Below are 22,162 nucleotides of genomic sequence, written 5' to 3'. Positions count from 1 at the left end.
AGTCCTCGAAAATCATTTTTTCCAACAGTTGCCTAAAAAGTTATTGTGTTTCATCACTAAAAATACGACCGTATATAATTAACTGATGAACGAAAAAGCACGTAGAATTCGACTTCGAAGAGCTGAACTTGAGTTAGATCGCGTGCCCGAAGGATCGTATTTTATGGATGTCTAAATTACGCCGATTTTTACTTCCTAATTAAAGATATATAATCACTTTGAATTAATGTCAGAGTTATTAATTCGAAATTGTAAATACATTTTTTCATCTTATCTTTTGGCAAATGAAATTACAAGCCATTAATTAATCGGTATTAATACTGATTAATAAAAGTATTAATAAAAAGACAGAAGGCTATGGCAGAAATGGTCCAAGCCAAGAAACAAGATGTCGAAATAAGCAAATGTGAAGTTACACGAGTGCTCATTACCAATTTCGTTCAATCTTTAACGTAATATATCTTTATTACTAGTAAGACAATCGTCTAGATTTTTTTCCCAAACCTTCATTATATACTCAATCGTTATTGTTTACTTTTTCATAAACTTCGTAGGAAGCGCTATAACCCTGTGTATTTTTCTTCATACTTGAACACGTCTGTCTCAATATAACCAATAAGACGAATCCTTCAAAATTTGAAATGCGTGTCAGTCGACTACCCATTTAAGCTCTGTGTAAACTTCAAGACTTTCTTAAGAAAATCGTTTCGTGCATGAGCCACTTAATTGTTTGACCAAGAATTTTGAGTAATTTTTGCATGGACGTACTTTATCGAGAACATTATGACGCAAAAATTTGGTTGAAACAATTGTTCCATAGACGCATTCTAAAAACATAAATAACCGATAAAAATCGACTTCGAAACTCGAGTAATTTTTAACTGCAAAAACCATTAGAATTTCTACGAAATCTTGTAGGTCGAAAAAACAGTTTAAAAAAATGGCGCTGCTACGTCTGAACAGTGATTGGCCCGCAAACTTCGGTCATGTCGATTGAATTATAGGGGAATTCGAGTGCTCGCTCGTAAATGGCTTGTAAATGTGGTCTTGAAAATATCTTCGGTACATTAGTCGAGCACTTGTCAGGCGAGAAGGGGTGCGATCGATATGTCAACATCGGTAGCTCGTCTTGTGATTAATAAGCTATCATCCCATATATAACTTGCTGTAGAGCTAAATTGGTGCATCGATACAAGGTTCACTCGAAGCTATATTCATAAGACAATATGGGATAATGTTTCAAGGCTTAATAATCAGTCTGCATTGTTCTACTACATTAAAGTGATTCCAGTATAGATGAAACAATGTCACAAAATCATTTGAACCATTGAATATTGCATTGGAACGTAAAATTTATATTGAATGATGAAAACAAATGGATCGATCGATTGTGGAGCTTCCTTTTAGTTTCATAAAGCTCAGATGACTTCTGAAAATTGTGAATGCCTTCAAGAATAATGGCAAGTATTATGATCAGAAAAATTTTCAAGATTTTCATGAGAAGGTCAAAGCTATTTTTGGTCCCATAGAAAAAAAAAGAAAAACAGAAATATATCCTAACTACCAGGCTATAAAGAGTCAATTAACTCAAACGGGGCGCGTTGATGCTTCAACGAGCTTGTTACGGTCCATGGTGAAGCTTAATTCGACACGGCCATACATACATATATATTTGTGTATATATAGACGTGGGTCGTCCGAACGCCCCTGTTTAAGGGTTAAAGTGTCGAGCAAACACGTCCCCCGTGTATTCGTGTGGTTTATTATGTGCTATAGTCGCACACGTATGTGCAAGGTAACACTTAGCCAATGTTGCCTGTGTACCGGGTGAACAAAGAATTGTTGCAGAGGCGTTAGCAAGGTTATTAAAACGTCTCGGTAGCCACTCGAGGCGAGTACATTTACGAAGTGAGTCGCACGAGGCACTTTCATCAGAAGCACCGTGATTTTAGCTGGTTATGTACGTCGATAGTGGTTCAGAAGAACCTCTTTTGAGCCCTTCCAAAGACTTTCACTTTTTTTCACACTTCCATCCCATTTTTCATAAAGATTTCAGCCACAAAACGATGTTGGCAAATATCATCAAATGATGTTCCCAAATCGGCTCAACGGACTCGGATAAACTTTGAAAATGTTTCTTAGCAATTTCGAAAATGAAAAACACTCCTCCGCACATTGCACGTGACACTTGAAACAGCCTCGACTTGGACGAGAGCTCGCAACATTTCCGAGGGTTCCTCAAAATGTTTTATGAGAACGTGGAGACTCGCGCAGAAGGCGCACGGGAGTGTTCGCTCTCGGCTACCCCGCCGCGTATACATAACTTATGCATAATCTTTATGAATCCAAGTTGTATACACACGATCGGAGACCTATAGAATAGTGAGTAAAAGGGCACGGTATATAAACTAGATATTGCTGTACGGAGAAGCGGCGAAAGCAAGCGTCGATAAAAGCCTGCTCAAAGATTGATACCACTCGCCACATAAACCACAAATTTGTCTATTCTCGATCCATACAGCGTCCCAGCCGCCAAAATAGACGGAGCTAGTTATACGTCCGAATTTCTCGTTTACCGAGCTTTGGAGCGTCGGCGTACTCGATGCTCGCTCATACCTTCGAACCGTGTACATATTGACATTGGCTTTTGCTTTGAGAAGATCGTGAAAATGTTGTGAAATAGCCGGAATAGTTTGGTCGATCGAAATTTTTATTTTCCTTCTACTTTTTCTCATTAAAATCATATTTTCTGCATCTAGAAGAGAGAGTCTCAAAATGCATTGAATAATTGCACAAAAGCAGGTTATCATTTGCCTCGAAAAATCGTCAATCAGACATTATTGAAAAAGACTTGAAAGTATGAGTAGCAGAAAGAGAAAAAGTCAGAATTGTGTTAGTATTCCTCGGAAATTTCTTTCTTTATCGTTGATATTTTCGAGATGAATGTTGTACATGCGCTTGAACAAGTCGTGCACAAGAACAAATTGTGGTCGTTTCCTAACCGCTCTGTTTTCCTCGTTCTCTCTCTCTCTCTCCCTTCTCTTTGCTTCGTCCCCTTCGAAACATAGCTTGGCTTCTCGAAAGTGGAAACTCTTTTTTTTCTCGGATAAACTGCAACGTGAACGAAAAATAGTGCAAGCTCGTTTTGCTCGTATCGTAATAACGCTCGCAAGAGTGAAGGTATGACAAAACAGTCCTTGCTGTCGTGTGTACATTCTTTACGAATGCATGGAGATGACGGAGCTTGTACAGGTCGCACCGAAGAGGAGTCCTCCAATGAAAAATCGGAGCTGTCGTGAAATTTTTAATGCACTCTGTATCAAGCCCTCTGCGACGTTATGAAGCACATAGAAGATGAGAAAAAGAATGAATACGGTGAGACGAAAGTTATGACAAGTACGTTTATTCTTGTCGAATGAAAATTCTGCTCAATAAATTGCCTCCTAAACACGCAACCATCACAAAACTCGCGAAATATGACAATTCCAGCTGAGCTTTTCTAACCGCATCTTTTGCAGTGGCCTGTATATACGTTTACTCGAAAACGACGTTGGTATCGTCGCCCGTAATAGGCGGTTTTAAATGACACGTATCGATTCGACCCGGAACATCATGCAACGTGTGTGTGTGTGTGTGTGTGTGTGTGTGTGTGTGTGTAACACACGAGAGTATGGAAGGACGTGTGTCCGTAGAAAGAAAGAGAAAAGTGGAGACGGAAAGGGAGAGAGAAAAAAGAGAAGAGAAACGCGCGCGACGTAATGTAATCGCCGGAGTGATGCCCTTCGTGTGGCCGCGGGAATATACAAGGTTTTCCCCGGAGGTTGCACCGTGATTGAGTCCAACACTGTCCGGGAGAAAAAAACGTCGAGCGAGATGCATGCCTTTCGTAGGAAATGTCAAAAGGCGTGATAGTGACTTAATAAAAAGATTTTTTTTAAATGGCACAAACATCACATTTGGTCTGTGTCAAGCCCGTCAAAGGTTCGTGGAGAAAAATTCCGTTGGACACGAATCGTCGTCTAGGAATTCAAATATGCTGATGAAAAAAAAAAATTCTCCTAGTTCCCTCAACGATCGATTTCCTCGTCAATCCTTTTCCTCAAATGAGCTTTTTGGAGTAAGCTCAACTCGTTCGAAACACACACACTTTCAAAAATGTTCTACCTCTGATAATATTCTGCCCATTTATTTGTATTTTTCTAAACGATAATCCTGACAGAGGCTTACTCAGTGCAAACGACACCGAATGAAATAGCGACCACGTGACGTTTTCTTTTCGTAGGATACTTTTTACCCTATTTATTACGTCTGTCAAAGTAATCTACAACGAGTATCAGATCGCCACTAGTAGCAATAACAAAAATCCTCGAGATTTTATCCCGAACATTCTGCCACGTGCAAGAGCAGATCCACGTGGAAAAAAACGGTGGCCATTAGTGCTCATAGGTGACGTTAGAAGGCTATACGTCAACTCGGTGCACGATCCAGGGGTGAGCTCTTCCCAAGATATATACGTGCACGGAAACCACAGGATGCGAGTAGTCATGTGCACAGAAGTACGTTTATCCGTTATACGGGGTGCACCAAAAATTGCTGTCCGGAAGGACTTTCCACGGCTCGTTATTCCAGAGACGATCTTGGACGGTACAAAATATTTCTTCAGAAAAAATGATTCTTCCCACGCTCGCCGTAACATTTTTGACTAAAATTGTACTCCCTTTTCAAGCGAGTTTCAAGTCTCTCAGTCTCCGTCGCATAGCAAGATTACACAATTTAACTCGCAATCACTTTCGAACAACGAAACGCTTTTTCGTAAATTGAGTCTTTACGGCCGAAGCTGTTGAAATCGAAGGCAACAATGGACAAAATTATGAAACCAAAGGGATTATGAATCTCGAGAATTTTATCGTGTGAATTTTATCGCGTGAGAACTGGAAGAAAATTTACATGGGAAAAAGTGTCTGCGCGGGGTGGAAAAACACTATCGAAATCGTCCAAATTACTAAACGTTTACAGTCAACAGTCAAAGTGATAAAACCACGTGGACATTGCCGGATATCCTAAATCCCGGAAATATGTAACGAACGCCCGCGTCTATGTGCTCAAATGTATTTATGTACGAATGTACATGGCTACATACGACGATTTCGTCCGAGAGTGTATAATTTATTAGAAATTCAATAGCGCTCGTGTTGGGTGAGGTCTGGACTTCCGTATGTTTCCTGATGAACGAGCGGAATTCTTGAATGAGAGCGCACCGGGGAATCGACGACATGTCCAACCGAGTGATTGATTTTTAATTTTATAAAAGCTGAAAATAAGAGAGCATGCGTGTGAATTGAAGAACATCCGGTAAATGCGATCAGAATTCTTGGATTCGAAGATGAAGAAATGTGATTATGGAGTTTTTCAGGGAGCTCCGAGCAGGGAGTTTCCTGTAATAAATTTGAGTCACATAATAATCATAACTAAAGACATCGAACATTTGTTCGCTAGAACGCTCCCATTTTTGCTAAATAGAAAGAAAAGCTAATTCGACAGTAAAAACGCACAAAGCATTGAAACATCGATCTCGACACTCGAACGGCTTGTGTAACAACGTCCGATGTTACGACTCGTTTTTTGTCCTCAGCTGATGCAGGATTAGCAGCTGCCGCAGAACTTAAACAACCGGACGAACGTACGGAGGAAGAAAAAATGGCGCTTTTGGGAAGACCGAGACTCGGAGAAGTTTCTACTGCCCAAATACGCATCAAGGAGTCCAAAGAGTTCAAGAACACCGTTGACAAACTCGTTCAACGGGCCAACGCCTCCATATTGCTCGGTAAGCGATTTTACTTCAGTTTTCACCGTTTATAGATTTCACAACGGCGCAAGTTATAAATGCTTCGAGGAAAAGCTTGCGATTGTCCGGCGGGATAGCATTTTTCAGTATTTCTTAGTTTCATTTCCAACAGATTCTTTTCGTTGATTCTGATGACGCTGAAGTTTGCAACGTTGGAGTCCAACGAAATGATCTCAAAAGAGTCTCAATAAATTTCAGTAATTCTCCAATTTCGTTTTCTGCCGAATTAGCACCTCGTAGTTTTTCAACCGGGACCGATACTTCGCGAAATAAAAATTTACTGAATTACGAATTTTGTTTTCCGTTCATTTCATTGGACTCCAACGTTGCAAAACCTCAGCGTCGTTGGTTTTCAATAAAATTTTACGACTATTATCAAACCTTTTCATCCTCTAAATTATTTTTTACCAAAGGAAATAGCTTCAAACATCGTTCAAAGTCTTTCGAATGAATTTTCAAAAAAATATTTTCATTCTTTTGGTATTTGATTTGCGGTGCTTTTCTCCTGCAAATAGAGCTCAGTAATGACTAGAATATCGTCACGTGTCACACTGCCCGATGCCCTGGATCGTATAAAACCAAAAATGAGCCGAAAATCTAATACGCTTTTCGTCATAAAATGTATTCTAGACCATAACCGCCGCAGATTTTTACGCAGAAACAACTGGAGCACGATAAAGCCAGAAAGAGGTTGTTCTATTGAATTATTTAAGATCAAATAATGAAACGCACTGTGCAAGTGTTTAAATATTAAAAAAAAGAATCACACGAGCGCACTGTGCTTTTTTAGATCTGACTCCCGTGAGTGGACTTTGTTAAGATAAATTATTTTTGAATGAGTGGCGACTACGAATTCCTGAATCACTATAGCCGTGTTAAAATGAAAACTGCAATTGTTATTTCGATGAGCTCAACTTCAAAATACTTCGAAAAAGATATTTCACGAGAAACAACTTTTTCGACGAATTACAAAATTTGCTATTATCCACTCTTGGCACAGATCAGAGGATTAAGAAGGACGAATAGATCAAGATGGAAGGAAATTTTCATTGACCTCGAGAGACCGGATTCGTTGAGCAAATAAAAATGTACAAAAAACGTGCTCTCGTTTTTATAATCGTAAAATAGTGCATCAAGGAACGTCTGACGTTCGTGAAGCAGTAGGTGGAAAACCATCAAAAGAACAAGACGATCGTCCAACGCGTAATAAAACGATTTTATCGTTCGTTCGTTCCTTCCTTCCTTTATTCGTTCGTTCGTTCGTCCGTTCTCCATAATGTTTCTTTAATCAGTAATATTTTTTACGCCCGATTTCTCGGCGAACCTTCAAACAATATCGTCGTGACTTCAGTATTCTTTACTCACGTGAATGAGATAAAGGGATACGAAGCTCTTTTTTATACAGTTCTGGAAGATTCACGTCACCTTTTTCTCTCTTTAACGACCTTCCCCCGTTGTTGCTTTCTCAATAAAAGTCAAACTCGTATTCTCCGTGTCTTCTAAACTCCTCGACCAATATTTCTTTTTATACTAGATAAAATTCATAACTTTCTAATTCGCAGGTCTTTCTCAGCTTTTCAAACCTTTGCCATATTCTCTCCAGTACTCCGAGTGTTTAGCATGTACGTCATTATCATACTGAAATATTGATATTTCGTGAATACACTGCACTTGCCAGTATACTCATAGACGTATCTATGTACATCGTGTTATTGGTTTTCATAATGACTACATTAATATATTCATGGGAACGTTGATTGCTCATTAACTGCTCATTAACTGCGAATCGAAATCACGAAATCTCTTAGGAATTGTAGCACAAAGTTGTGTGTTGCTGTTATTATTAGGAACAATTATCTGCCAAAAATACTTGTCAGTGGTTCACTGTTTCGTTAAATTAAAGTCCTAATCAGCTGTCCTGTCATTTCGAGTCGTGGCGTCCTGTGGGGAAAGTTTTTAACAGTTAATTGTGATTAGAAGTCAAAACATTATGAAAACCCTAGTCTCGTAGAGCGAGTTTTTAACAATATCGAAAAAAAAAAAGAAAAAAAAAGGTTGTTGATTGATGAAAGTCTACCTCGAAAATATGAACGGTTTCATATTCTTCGTTGTCTAGTGTTTCAATTTCTCATACAGCTCATATTCCCATTTATTATTTTTACTTGCGAGAGAAAAGAGATGAAAATAAAAATGCAGTAGTTTCGAGACACCGGAAAACGAAACATTGTGACCCGTGAAGCTTGTAATAGGAATTTTTTCGTTTTACCTTCTACTCCATTTTTGTCGATATCACTCATTCAGAAAATGATAACCGCACTCACAACCCCAACGTCGAGGTCGTTGGGAGAGAATATCGAAATTTTTGTTCGATCCGTCATACCCGTGCAATATCACGAACCAGGAAAAATTTCATTCGAAGGATAGTAAGGAAAAATAAAAAATGTAAAATGCCTACGACGTATTAATCCGTTATAATTAATTAAAACGCTTTTTCCACGAGATGGCAAAAAAACCATCAGATTAACTTTGTTCTCAGGTTGAACTTGCTCCTGTTATGTGTGACACGTCATAAATTTCATGCCCTGAAATCATGCTCTATGTGTTTATGGCTGTTTTGAAACTGAATGGAAGAGTACAAGGAAAGCTCTGCGGAATATAAAATATGGCGGCGCGTTCACGCACAGCTGTATCCGTGTTTAGAGTACGGCCATATATTTTCTCACACACCTTCATAATCTACACGCAATAAATATTTATGAGTTATGGCTTATAAATAATTGGTCTATGGTACTCGCGGGTGTGTACATATGCACATTTTTGCAAAAGGCCTGTTTTGATGGAACGAGGGAATCATGATACCTCGTGATGTCTGTGAGACGATTTTTCAAAAGAACTTACTTGAAAGGTCACTCACGGTATTTCAAAAATCAAATAAATCGGTATAATTCGGTGAATTTTTTGCCAGTTAAGGATGATCGATCACCAGGTCGAATCTAACATTCTGACCTGAAATTTTTATGACGTAGATGAATATTTTACGTGACGATTAGCAAAATTTGGGTTAGATTGACCATCCAGTTATTTTGTAATTAAATTGCAAAGCTGAGCATTTTGAGGCACCGAATACACGTCGTTTATGATAAATGAACGGCCGGAAGTGCCATAAAAACGTGATTTCTCGTGATGAAAGCGTGATTTCTCAGGTTTATAGAACGAGTTGATTTTTTTTTTAATTGATAATTACGATTTCTAATACATCAATTTTTGTGAAAATAGTTATTTTTCCTGCATTCTTTTCTTTGACATTTTTTTTTTAATATTAAAAATAACACGAATAGAATAAAAACGTTATATAGTCGTTTCTTAAGGAAGCTGAGGCATTAGAACGAAAATGATGTCATCGCTTTTAAACCGATTGCATCTTATAAAGTGAAGTGTAAAAAAAATCAGTTAAATTTTCAGACAGTTTAGGAGCGTCGTTGCTGAGAAAAATCAATAACAATTTGGGCCAAATAACATGTAACCTTATAGAAGTCAAGACACATTCAGTGATATCTCTGTTGAAAATGATGCTAAAAATATGAAATTTTTTGGGCAACATGAACAAGGCTTGCTGAATAATGTCAATTTTTTCAAATTTATTAGGAGAATTGCTGAGATTATATTAATAATAATCTGTTTCCCGTGCAGTTTTTTGAGGCTAGGATCGTCACCGTCCGCGTTTTCGACTGAGCTTTCACCAGTTTTTCGTCTTTTTTCCCAACTCCTCTTTAAAGTGTATGCAACATTGCCAAACTGTAAGCTGGCCTAACTTTTGAAAGCTTCAGGTCATAACGTTTGGATAAAAAAATGACTGTACGGCCTCAACTTCCTTAAAGGTTCAAAATACATTGCAGTATTTTTATTTTATTTTTATTTTTTTTTTACAGTTTTTCAATTTTATTTATCGTCCCCCAAAGTGAGTGGGGTACTTTGGACCCCGTGTGTCTATTATGCCAGAAACTTGAGGTGTGACTAGTAAGGGTTAAGAATTTGATAAAAAAAAACAGAAAAATCGTATCTCACCAATCGTATCTTTAACAAAATAATCTTACACAAAAGATTTTTAATTTCCGGTTGACAATTGTGAGAACGACGAAGTAGTATTTAAAAATGTGGCAACGTCACAACTAACAGATGATGCCGCCAGCGGTCATAACCTAGCTTTACTTCAAACACCAATACCGGATATTATAATCGCAAAGTCGCCAAGTGTGTTTTGTTAAAAATTCTTATTTGGAGAAAACTATAGAGTCGTTGACGATATAATTTTTTCAGTTTTCACGAATTACTGTGCTATGAAATACTTAAGTACCGATAATAAAATCGATAACACAAATGTTCAACATCGGTAAACTTAAATCAGAACAGCTCTGAGTAAAATAATTTTGTGCTCGTTTTTTGACTCTAAAATCATGATCGATCATCCTTAATGTTCTGCAGAATATGATGCTCTCAAGCTCAATCCCTGAATCATAAAACTTACCGAGATTTTCTATCAAAACGTTACACCCTGTGCATTAAATATTTATTGATACATGCATAAATGTAAATCATTCACTGTGGTTTCGGGGTTTTTTTTTGGCAGGTACGAGCTCGTGGAAGGAACAATTTACGGAGGCTTTGATGGTCAGCGGTGGCGATGACGACGAGGCGGGTGAAGATTCCGGCTCAGGTGGTCCGGGCGAGGTGAGATCGTCATCCCCTTCTGTGGCGGACTATCTCATGCACTGTCTCACAATATTCTGGAAGGTTCTCTTCGCTTTCGTTCCACCGACCGGTAAGCACCCCGATCTTTCATCCCCCGGAAAAAATATCCTTTGCAACCCCTTGGGCATTTTTCATTTATTCCCTACTCGAAAGAAGAAGAGAGAGAGAGAGAGAGCAAAAGGAAAATTCGGTCTCACATAAATCATGGAACACCGGAGGCCGGAAAAGCTCCGAGTTCAACGAAACTCAAAAGGACCGTGCCCAGGTCGCCCTCCCTAACAGGATCAAACGTTGGAACGCGGGCAAAGGCTTTGTTAAAAATCTTGAAAAATGTATGTCATTTCCCGCTTAGCAATACGTACATCGAGTTTTTTTGATTTTGCCGTTTTCTCAAGGTCCTCCAGAGATTTTCAATCAGCTTTGGAAACTTTGCAGGGGAAGATACGTGGGCACTTTTCTATCGAGAACAATACAAAAAAAACTCGATCGTTTATGAAAAATTGAGAACTGCCATTATTCATCCTGCCTTTTCATTTTCCTTGGCTGCAAACTCGCTTGCCGTAGTCGCGTTTTTCAGCTCAAAACTTCTGCTTGATTTACCTCCATCACGGCAGATCAGACTTTTCGATCGCTTGCCAATTAATTGCTCAAGAGCACCGTGCATTTTCGAATTTTTAACGCGACTAATGCATTCCCAAAAGAATCGACTACGCGAGCTCAATATGGGTAAGGAAAAATCAATCAATCACACTTTCGAAGGTCGTAAAGTGAATTGCTCCCACTTATACGATTTCAATATCTAATAACGATAAAACGATCCGACCAGGCCATGAAAACTGATTAGTTATGCTACGCCCGTCTCTTCACACGAGTCTTCAAACTTGCGAGGAGAGTTTGTTTCCGTGTATCACTTCAAGCCCCGCTATACACCGATGGAGAAAACAAAACAGAATTCTGGTTTGAGAGATGGAGTGTCGAGTTTTGCGGTGCCGGCGCTCAACTCCAGAACACGCGGTATCTATTGATATCGAAAACTTGGACAATCTAACGTACAGCGGCGTTGGGGAGGATTGTAGGGTCCTCTCGAAATTTCGAGACTCTCGAAGGCGTCCACTCAATAAACGCCTGTGGGGTGAGGATCCACATTCCCGTCACGCCCAAGGGACTGAAGTGGTGAGAAATTTGCCCTCGGCACGTCATTGTGTGCATATATGTATGAGTGTACGTAATATTTCACGTTGATTATGTATACTCAATGTTAAGTAGACGTACATGGGTATGGGAGAGGATCTCGTCGAGGTTCAGCTAACCCGGTGATCGAGCATAGAAAACGTACTTGGAAAAAGTGCCTGCCCCTTCCCTTGCGTCGATTGAATTTATACTATTTTCAATTGGATATAAAAAATGGAGCATTCGCGGCGTATAATCGTAAACAAAATTCGCTTGGAAAATCTACTTTCCATAATCTTATTTCTTAGGTGGAAAAAGTACTTGCTCTTGCTTGAAAGACTCCTCGCAGGGTAGACAGAGCGAAGCGAGGAGTTCGAGGAAAATTTGTACGAGTAAATTTCGCTCTGTATGATACGCTTATGTTGATATCCGATTAGCATAAAGTGTTTGCTGCCATTACGAGTGCTTGAGTGGCTGGGAAGTCACTAATGTTCGCTCAATCATTTCGAGCACAAGTGTGATTTTGTGAAAAATACAATTTGTGAGTTTAACCAAGGAATATCCGTTTTTTTATGCGTACACATTTTGGATAACGACACCAATCTCAATACCAATTTCCGGCAATGTAACTTCGACGAAATCCCACATTTTGGAGTGGCGAATCAAGTGGAGCTACTTCAGCAGTTCTCATGAAGCTCATTTTTCGAATTCATCCGAATATTTATTCGCAAATGTTACTCCGGCGTGTACCGGGCTCTTGTATATTTTAATACCAAGATAACGAGGAGAAACCGCGCAGTATTAAATACGTCGAGTGATTCGAGTCAGACGCTTCCTAGTGATTTCCGTTCCATCCACCACATAGAGCGACGAATCTGGCTGTATAGATAGATGTTTCCGAGGATAATATCCGAAGTGGTGGAATGTTCGGAGACCTCTGGGATTTGCGGAGTCCATTGTCTGTTCAGGAAAGGCTTCGAGACGGTTTTCCACATAGCGCCGCGTGCGGAATTACGTGCTGTACTGGGAGATGTTTCAACTCTCTCTCTCCTCGCTCCCACTCGCTTTTTCCACCCCTAATTCCTCAACCGGAAGTCTCAGCGCGAACGTTTGTCATGCATATATGTTGAGATTATAAAACCGAGAGAATTTTCTATGAAACTAGGCGAGCGGGGGATGGAACGGAGATAAGGGATGAACGAACACACGGACACAAGTCCGTATGGAAACGCGGCAATGTGGCGGCCTCTCTTCTTTCAATTCACGCATGGCAAACCGATCACGATTTTACCAACACGTTCCTTCGCGTCTCGTTCGACAACGATAAATCCTCTGGGTTACCGGACGAGATAGCACATGAATTATCGTTCCGGGATACCGCCTTCGCCCTTCTCCTTCCCAGTTCCAAGCCTCCCCCAGTCTACGACCCCTGCATTCCAATAAAGTCTAGAATACGCTAGTTTCTTCTTTCTGAGAGACATCGACGGATTGATGATACTTTCAAGTTTTGCTCCAAATATTGCCGACCATTCGCCCCTTCGGCTAGATTATTCCGATCCAGCCCTTGCCTAATGGACGGATTCATATTTAATTGTATCACAATATATTCCGGACATGGAATTTTAAAGACTAAATCCTCGTCTGCTGACACGATTATCTCGGGATAGCTGCGTAATTCTGTCAACGGTAAACATTTGGGAAATCCCAAATTCCATGCACAAAGTGGGAATCGATCATGTGCACGTTTTGGCAGGAACACTAATGAAAAACCTGAAGAGATAATGTTCCCTCTGTGAGTGATAGAATATAGCTGAAAAAATTTCAAGGTTAATGAAACGAAGCAGAAGATTTCGAGGCTTTCTCTTTACTTGCTCTTTCTGCGATGTGAATAATTCAATTTCCCTTGGACGGACGCTTCCGTCACGATTCGATTTGATATTCACCCGCGATACACTGGTGATTTGTTAAGGGAAGAGATGCGAAATCGAATCGGGCATGTGTCTCTTTTCTCATTCTCACTGTTCCTCGGTCCTCTTTCATTTACGACCCTCGAGAAAGGAGCCCCCCTTTGAAAGAAAAACTACCCTTCGAAAATTATCGGAATCCCATCTCGCCTAATGGTGAAGATATTTTCTCCCTTTCTCCGTCGGCATTACCGTGTGGAATGCCAGCTGGACTTGGGGTATTCAGATAAAAATAAACGTCCTCAATCTTCGCACAGCTTAACGCTCTATTCCTCTCTGGAAAAAGGGATCGAAGAAAGGAAAATTATTATTGATGGATGGAGCAGCACCGAAGGTCCGATCTTTTTGTTTCTTCGGATCTTTCGTGATTCTTATTTCGGCCTTGATTTCCTGACTCAATATTTTTCTAAATATAAGTTGCTCTTTATTCTCATAGAATCTCACACAATTTGCAAAGAAAAAAACCAATTTTATCTACTGAACGTTTTCAGAGCAGACACAAACGATACAAATGGTTTAACTTTTTTATCGAGCCTGCTTGAAAAATCTGTATTTTACTCACATTTATAATTCCGAGTCGACGAAGTAAAAGCTCGATAATACTTTCACTCCGCAAAACATAATGTAACGTATTCGTAAAAGCGGACGTGAGTATGCACTAAACAACGATACGATTGTGTATTCTTGTATGAACGTAATGCGTAAGTACCCACAAAACCATTATGACAGAAGTAAGAGTATCTTGGAAAGCGATTAATTCCACCGTACAGGGAGTTCCAAAAAACGTGCTCTACGGTCAGAGCCACTTGAAAGCGGTCCGACGAGAAAACTCCTTAAAAGGTCATCGAGCGATAGCATACGCAGCGCCAAGTGTCCAAAAATCAAACTAAAATCCGTTTCTACCTGATTTCGTCGCGAATATAACGCGATTAGGCGAATATTAATAAAAATATCAAAAAATGTGATTTAATTAGCCGGTTCCAGCTGTGCTCCGCATTCGGACACCAGATTTTTCTCATCAACGCAACGAATTAATGAAAATACGAAGCAGTTTGCGTACGCCGTGACACCTTTTACGCCGCGGTTACAAACATCATTTTATCACAAATTGTACACACGTTCGTCACAACTGAAGAAACGAGAGCCGGGTTCACACCACTTCACTGCTCATTACGAAATTTATTCGCCACCATTTCAATAAAAACTCAAGGAGAAATATACTGTACCACGGGAGGCGCCACCATCGATTTTGAGTTGGTCGCGTGAGCTCGATGACTCTTGCGACCTTCAATGATTATCCATCTGCAAACTGAAAAGCGCCTTCGAAGCGAACTTTTGGAACACCATAGACAATTGTCACGAGAATAATGCTTTTACGGTCCACTTTCTCACTCCAAATCAGTAAGACACGCGTTACATCTTGTGGAAGCTTCTATCGCTTGGAGTTACTGTAGAACACAAAATGTGGATATACTTGCAGATGCTTTAATTAAGTGGAACAACTGTTCTGCTATTGATACAGACTGCTGCTACGTTCTTGAAATCTGAGATTTCAATGGATACGCACGAGATAAGCGACATTAGAATTTCCGAAGAAGAACGAGCCGTGGGGAACCGAGCATGGTGTCGTATCCCCCAACTTTCCGTACACGGGAGTAACATAAGCCGAGAATCTCTTTATATATGGCGACCGGAACAGCTTCGAGCGATGATTTATGAGCAATAAAATTATATACACTTTTTTCGTCGTACGTACGACCGAATAAATTCGAATCATGTCACAACGGTGATGGTCGGACTCAGTGGAAGGGACTGAGGGAAAAACAGCAGCAGGAAGAGGGAACTGACGTAAGCGAATTGGGAAAAGCACAGGCAAGCAAAAAAAACGAACATTTTTCTCCCTTCTTGTCTCAAAGAAGCTTTTTCAACGAAATTTTGACTACACGTTCGGATTGCTTGAACGAAGCACATTGCTCAGGCAGATTTACCTGTTTAACGTTTTTTTACAACTAGCTAGCAGAGGCCATTGCATATTTTTTTAAAATAGAAACGAAGTTCTCTACTTTTTCTCCCAATAAAATAATGAAGGAAAAAGAATAATGATTTTTGAAACATCTCATTATTTCGCTGATTTTTCTGTCAATTTTTTTTCTACACAAGCAAAATCTTGTGGCTGTCGCTCATTTCGTTCGCTCATCAATGTGCTTCGATTTTTTCAACAAAGTTTGTTTGTACGTCGATATTTTTGAGTGACGGTTGAATTTTTCAATTTAAAGATTGAACAAAATGAGTAAAGTTATTCCAAACATTTTCGTACGAAGGAAAACATCAGATTTCGGTGAAACCACGAATGAAGTTTCAATCAGATTACGAAACAGTGAGTCACTAATTTTCACCAAATTTTATCACCTTCCGAATAAGCTTAGCTCGCAAACTGAACGGTTCGCAGTAGAGTTTGTGGAAAAGTGCATCATCGCAATGTCGTCAGAAACTCGTTGTTCGCAAGCCCCCCGAATATATATTGCGGAATGTTTCGATGCTTTTCTCGCAACTTTTCATCAGGTTTCGGCGACGAGTCTCAAGACGCCCATACCACCTACGAAAACTTACTAATCTCCAAAGTTCTACAAAGAATATTAATTTTCTAGAAGAAAGAGAGACGTTTTATCTTGCTCACTAAAAAATACCTCCTCGGAATATGTTGAGATGAGCGATTTTTGAATTTAATATACCACTGCTTAGAACCAACGAATGTTCCAAAAAAAAACTCTCCATTCATGCTCAAAAAACCTTCTCGTAACGCACGAGCGATCGGTGTCTAAAAATTCGCTAGCCTCTCGTGAACCTTTCTAAGAAAAAAATCCTTGTAACATCCTTCTTGGTTGTACCCAATAAAGTTTTGCATCCCCAATGGTTAGGGTGTCGTTACGACATCGAGCAACTTTCCATAATTATACTCAGTTGTACACGAATGACTACGCAGTGCCACTCTGCCCCAAGTGAAGAAAACATACAAAAAATCATTTCTTTCGAACCCAATGAGTCGCGCAAATAATTAAAAAGTATTTGAGTACTTCAAACTATAGTCACAGTGTAAAAAGTCAAATTTTGACGATATTTATGATTTTATAAAATTGATCATTCGATGATAATTGGACACGAGAATTTTAGCACTATGCTTCGAATTTTGCGGAGGAATCATCGTCTTCTCCACCATCTTCAAAGTGAGCTCTAAATTTTCGCGGTAAAACTGCTCGGGCAATGTTTTCTCCTACGTAGCGAACTATGGCCTTTGCGAAAAAACAAAGGTCGAAATTGGTAAAGTTTTCCGCGTATTGGGTGTCTATCCATGAAAAGCTTCTCTAGAGTATAAGTCAGTATATGACAACAGCATATTAACCTGAAATTTCTCGACTGGCAAAATGTGCCTGTGTACACGTGACTGAATTTCAACAAAGTCTCTCGAGCTCTGCCACTCTGAACTTTGAGAGTATTCCTAGCTCTGCAAAGTCTATAAGCAAACGGTCTATATCTGTGTGTTACTCGGGCATGGGTGATTCGACGCCAGTCAGTCTGAATCTTTCAGCTTTTCTTTCCTTTCACAGTAAACTATTATACATTTTCATGAATTATTCAACGAAACTATTCTGATACGAGCGACTGAGCGTAGATCGTTATTAACTCCGTTTGATTCTAACTGTATTTTTAGTGGATCGATTAAATATTTATTAAATTCAATAACGAGTTCTCGAATTTCGAATAACCATGTCAAAAATATCATTTGAGCTCAATCATATCAATGAGATACCGAATATTGTGCAAACACTTTATTTGCGTGTTACAAGAAAAGCGGTTAGCGCGGCGGACTCGAGTTTAGGCTTACACGGCGCGCAGCTTCCGCACTCGAATCTTTGCTCAAAACATTTTTTTCTTATTTACGCTTTGGATAAAATAAAGTCTCGAGAAAGCGTCAACCCGATGTTGAGTCTGCATAAAATACTCCGTACTGTAAAATGCTGTAGAACTTAATGTAGGTCTGCGGGTACGTGTACAGCTACTTCTGTTTCCGTTTTCTCTTCAAACCACCAAGCTTGAAAACGAGAAAGGAGCGTTTAGGGTAGTTCCATTTGTGCAATCATTTTGGCGAGACCACTCGAGCGAAAGAGTGAAATATAGGGGAACAGAGTAAATGTACTTGGTCGAAGGCAGAGGTGAAATCAACGCCTGAGGACTTTTGATTTGCCGAAAATTCTACGACCTTTGCAGGTCGAGTGCTGTTCAACTGATTTCAACTATTTTCCTACTTACTCTCCATTAGACAGAAAATCGTAACACAAAAGTGCTATATTTTCATCATTTTTTTTTGACGCAATTCTTCACTCGTCGTTCGTCAATTCGATATTTTTGGTAGTTGAAATTATTTTTTATTCAGCAGAAATATCAAGCCACGTTTTTCTATCATTCTCATGAATCGTTATTTTTATTTTTAACGGGAAGAAATTGATGAGCAAGGAGAGCAAGAATGAGCTGAAACGTAATATGAAAAAAGATGAGGGAGTGGAGGATAGGAAGCCATAAAAGAAAAGCAATAATCGCAGTGTGAATGAGAAAAGACCGAGAGGCGGATTCGAGTCGCGGTATTGATAATCGTATTTACAAATATCCGAAAAGCAAAACTAATCCAAAAAACGAGGGACTCGATTTTTGCTTTATTTCTAAGTTGACTCAACCCATTTTTCATACACGACTATCGATCTGTTAAAAATAACGAGTTGGAAATTTTTTGAAGTATGGCGAATGTCAGCAAATGTCATCGAAATGAATGGAATACGTGAGTTATCAAATTCTATTACGAAACGTTACGTTGCATTGTGTGTGAAGCTTTCGTGGAAACACGAACCGACGTGGAACAATATTCTCAATGAGCTTAACACCCCCAGTATTATTCCTGTTGTACGATAACAAGCCCTTTCTACAGTTGATCTGAAGATCTTCTGGAGCAGTCTGGTTAAGCATTATCTCATTCTCGATCCGTCTTCTCGAGAGAGCTGAAGCGGTGTATTTTCAATATTCATTCCTTTGAACACAAGATCTTCTCATCTGAGCGTTCAATTGTGAAAATCGTATTAGCGTTGAAGGGCAAGAAAAACTATGTTCAATTAATCTCAAGCGTCGGTTAATGATGGTTTTTTCGTTTATTTTCATTAACGACGTGCCGCTCAGTTGTGCGCTGCGCTTTGGGCAGGTTTTTTGTTTTGTCCTCGCCACCTCATTTACAGGACCGAAGTGCATTGTTATTTTTTTTTTTTTTTTTTTTTTTTCATGAGGAGCTGCTGTTTCATACTTGAATATGGAAATCGTTAGTGATTCGATCAGCAAAAAGAACGTTCGCGTTGACTTTCAAGCGTTTTATAACGAGACTTTTTCCCTGGAGAAGAGTAATTCTCACGAAGGATTCTCGAAAATAATAATTATTACCCTGAGGCCGAGGATTGGAAATTTTCGAATTTATCGATTTTTTCGTATACGCCACTCGAAAATACGATTGTGTACCAATTTTTGCGAAAGGCCGTTGAAAATTGAGAAGATTTTTCAAGTTTTCACATTTGTGATGCGATACCGAAATCGGCATGGCGTTTTTTCACCGTTTGTACTACACAACAGCCACGATAATGGCCAGCCAGCTCTGTTATTCGAATGAATTCACGTGCCTTTAATTTCAGAAAAACAAGAATAATGACTTCAGATCAGAATGTGAAAATGCTATAACCGTAACTTAAGGTATTCCTTTTGCATGACAGTATTTTTTATAAAATATATTATAAAAGAAAAGCTTCTGCTTCTACAATTTTTACAACTTGTATCGTTAACATCTCTTTTAAGGATTCGGTAACCCTTTATTTTTATCGTCGCTACGGATTCCTTACATTTTTTTCAATCTGCGAGACAGTTTGTGTCAGGATTTGAGAATTATTTAGTATATGAATTAATGAATAGAAATGGTGGTCATGATGTAATCTCTATAAGCTCCCGTACGATTTTTCAAGGTTTTATTCCTTTTTAAAATGTTCGATAACCTGACCACAAATTTGGCCCATGCACTTTTACTTTACTGTAATTTAAAATCAGTCATTTGTAGAACATTCGATTCCGTGGAAGGAATATCATAAGGAAGTTGAGGCATTAGAACGAAAATGATGTCATCGCTTTTAAACCGAGTGTATCTTATAGAGTGAAGTGTAAAAAAAAAAATCAGTTAAATTTTCAGACAGTTTAGGAGCGTCGTTGCTGAGAAAAACCAATAACAATTTGAGCCAAATAACATGTAATCTTATGGAAGTCAAGACACATTCAGTGATATCTCCGTTAAAAATGATGCTAAAAATATGAAATTTTTTGGGCAACATGAGCAAGGCTTGCTGAATAATGTCAATTTTTTCAGATTTATTAGGATAATTCATCATAATAGGAGAATTGCTGAGATTATATTAATAATATTCTGTTTCCCGTGCAGTTTTTTGAGGCTAGGATCGTCACCGTCCGCGTTTTCGACTGAGCTTTCACCAGTTTTTCGTCTTTTTTTTCCCAACTTTTCTTTAAAGTGTATGCAACATTGCCAAACTGTAAACTGGCCTAACTTTTGAAAGGTACAGGTCATAACTTTTGGGTAAAAAAAATGACTGTACAGACTCAACTTTCTTAATCAACTAATTATTAATAACAAAGATGAAATTCGTGTCAGACTCCATAAACGGCATGGTAGGTTGTAACAGATCGCAGTAAATTGTCGAGAAATAAATGGAGCTGACAGTTATGGAAAGTTGAGTCGATAACGTCAATTATGTTAAGATTATTAAAAGTATGCCTCAAGAAATATTTCTTGGTGATGAGAAACTGGTTGGCTATCGTATCCGGGGCAACGATATAATTACGTCAACGAAACGAGAGAGGGAGCTCCGTTGCTAGGTAACCGCACCCCTGTGATGACATAGGATCGTTGCCTGTCCTGTGATTAAGCTTTCTTATTTTTTGTTTTTCCAAAAAGTGTAGACCTTGTTACAGTAGCAAAGCGAAAAAAATGTGCTGCTCCGCGATCCCGATTTCGAAGCAACTGCGAACAGGTCCAGGATTATTCTAGAATTTTTTTTTTACGAATTTTGTGATAACACTTGTATTGTATAAAAATTAGTGAGAACGTCGACGCTCTCAGGACGTAATTGCATATTTGAAAATTGTCTCAGCGCCCCGATATTAATGAATTGAGTTTCAAACTGTAGCGACGGTTTTCGGTGAAGAAAATGCGACGTTAAGTATGTCTCGCGCGGTGGTAGAACATTGCAAATGGCTGACCAGTTCGATCAGTAAGAGAGGGAGGTTCACGAAACTTTGGCAAAAGTTTCGTCGCTCAACTTCATCTTGAGGACAATGTACTTGACACATGTTGTTTATCTCCCAAAGCATCTCGACGTATAAAAGCAGGAAAGAGGCATACGAGGGGGTCGGAAGATAGGACGGGAAAGCAATATGGCGGATGCTAGAGAATGTAGAACTAACCGGAGGTGGTGAACCATATGTGTTAGTCCGTTAGCATCAGGATGTGCGTTACGTCGGGGCCATAATTCCTCGAGAGCGTTAACTCACCCCCGAGATCGTTCATACAAACTGGGTCACACGTTTCACGGATAAAACAAACTGGACCGATTCACGGCGCAAATATCTGATCGTCGGATCGCATCAGCGTCGTCTCTCGTTTACGTTACTCTCATAATAAGCAGTGCTTATTTATAAGTAAGCATTGAGCTGGTAGGGAAATGAAAAAATGGAAAAACTCATCGACTACGTTCGTCACGAAAGTTGCGAAGGTGTTTGCATTCCAACTTGATTTCAACCGCTGATTTTACTTTTCTGCATCGTCCATCAGTTTAATTAGTTTAATAATGACTGAACACGCGATCTCTCTCTCTCTCTCTCTCTCTCTCTCGAGTAGTGCTGCGTTGAATTTCCTCCTCCAGCTTTTTCTCAAACTGCATGAATCCGCTCGAGCAATGCTCACGCGGAGACAGAGGGAACGTGTTATTTAATCATTTTCCAAGATTATAATCTCGCTTACGTTCGCTGGTGCGGCTCAGCATGTGGCTGAGACAAGGAATTACCGTGGTGGAAAATCGATCAACTCGGAGACAGGCCATAGCGAAGAGGGGCGTTTTGCATGAGACGTTTTCACGTAAAATAGAACTTTGTGATATTACGAAGGCAGAGACGGTGAGTAAGAGCAATGAAAATCGAAGGGAGAAAGAAGAACGGAGAGGAAACAAAAGACAGAAACTGATAAACATCCGTAAAAAGGGAGCTAAGGGGAGAGTCGAGTGGCGAAAAAGTGGAAAAGAAATGGAAGAAACTGATGGAAGTCCTTGGAATAGCGATGACAAATAAG

General features: G+C 39.4%; 1 protein-coding gene across 2 annotated transcripts in view; it reads left to right on the top strand.

Annotated features, from left to right (window-relative positions):
• Nucleotides 1-22,162, top strand: part of Calx (sodium/calcium exchanger 3) — a 90,329-nt gene that overhangs the window by 42,976 nt on the left and 25,191 nt on the right. The window contains exons 4-5 of one of the 2 annotated variants that reach the window (XM_043415896.1): nt 5,642-5,824; nt 10,473-10,664. In XM_043415896.1, coding sequence (XP_043271831.1) covers nt 5,642-5,824; nt 10,473-10,664 — 375 coding nt within the window. Of the gene's footprint in view, nt 1-5,632; nt 5,825-10,472; nt 10,665-22,162 lie in introns of both variants that reach the window. The other variant, XM_043415895.1, reaches the window with a different exon arrangement.

The sequence above is a fragment of the Venturia canescens genome, chromosome 4, assembly GCF_019457755.1.
Source record: "Venturia canescens isolate UGA chromosome 4, ASM1945775v1, whole genome shotgun sequence".
NCBI classification, from domain to species: Eukaryota; Metazoa; Arthropoda; class Insecta; order Hymenoptera; family Ichneumonidae; genus Venturia; species Venturia canescens.
The sequence above is the reverse complement of the archived record's forward strand: the minus strand, read 5'-3'. Positions and strand labels throughout refer to the sequence as shown.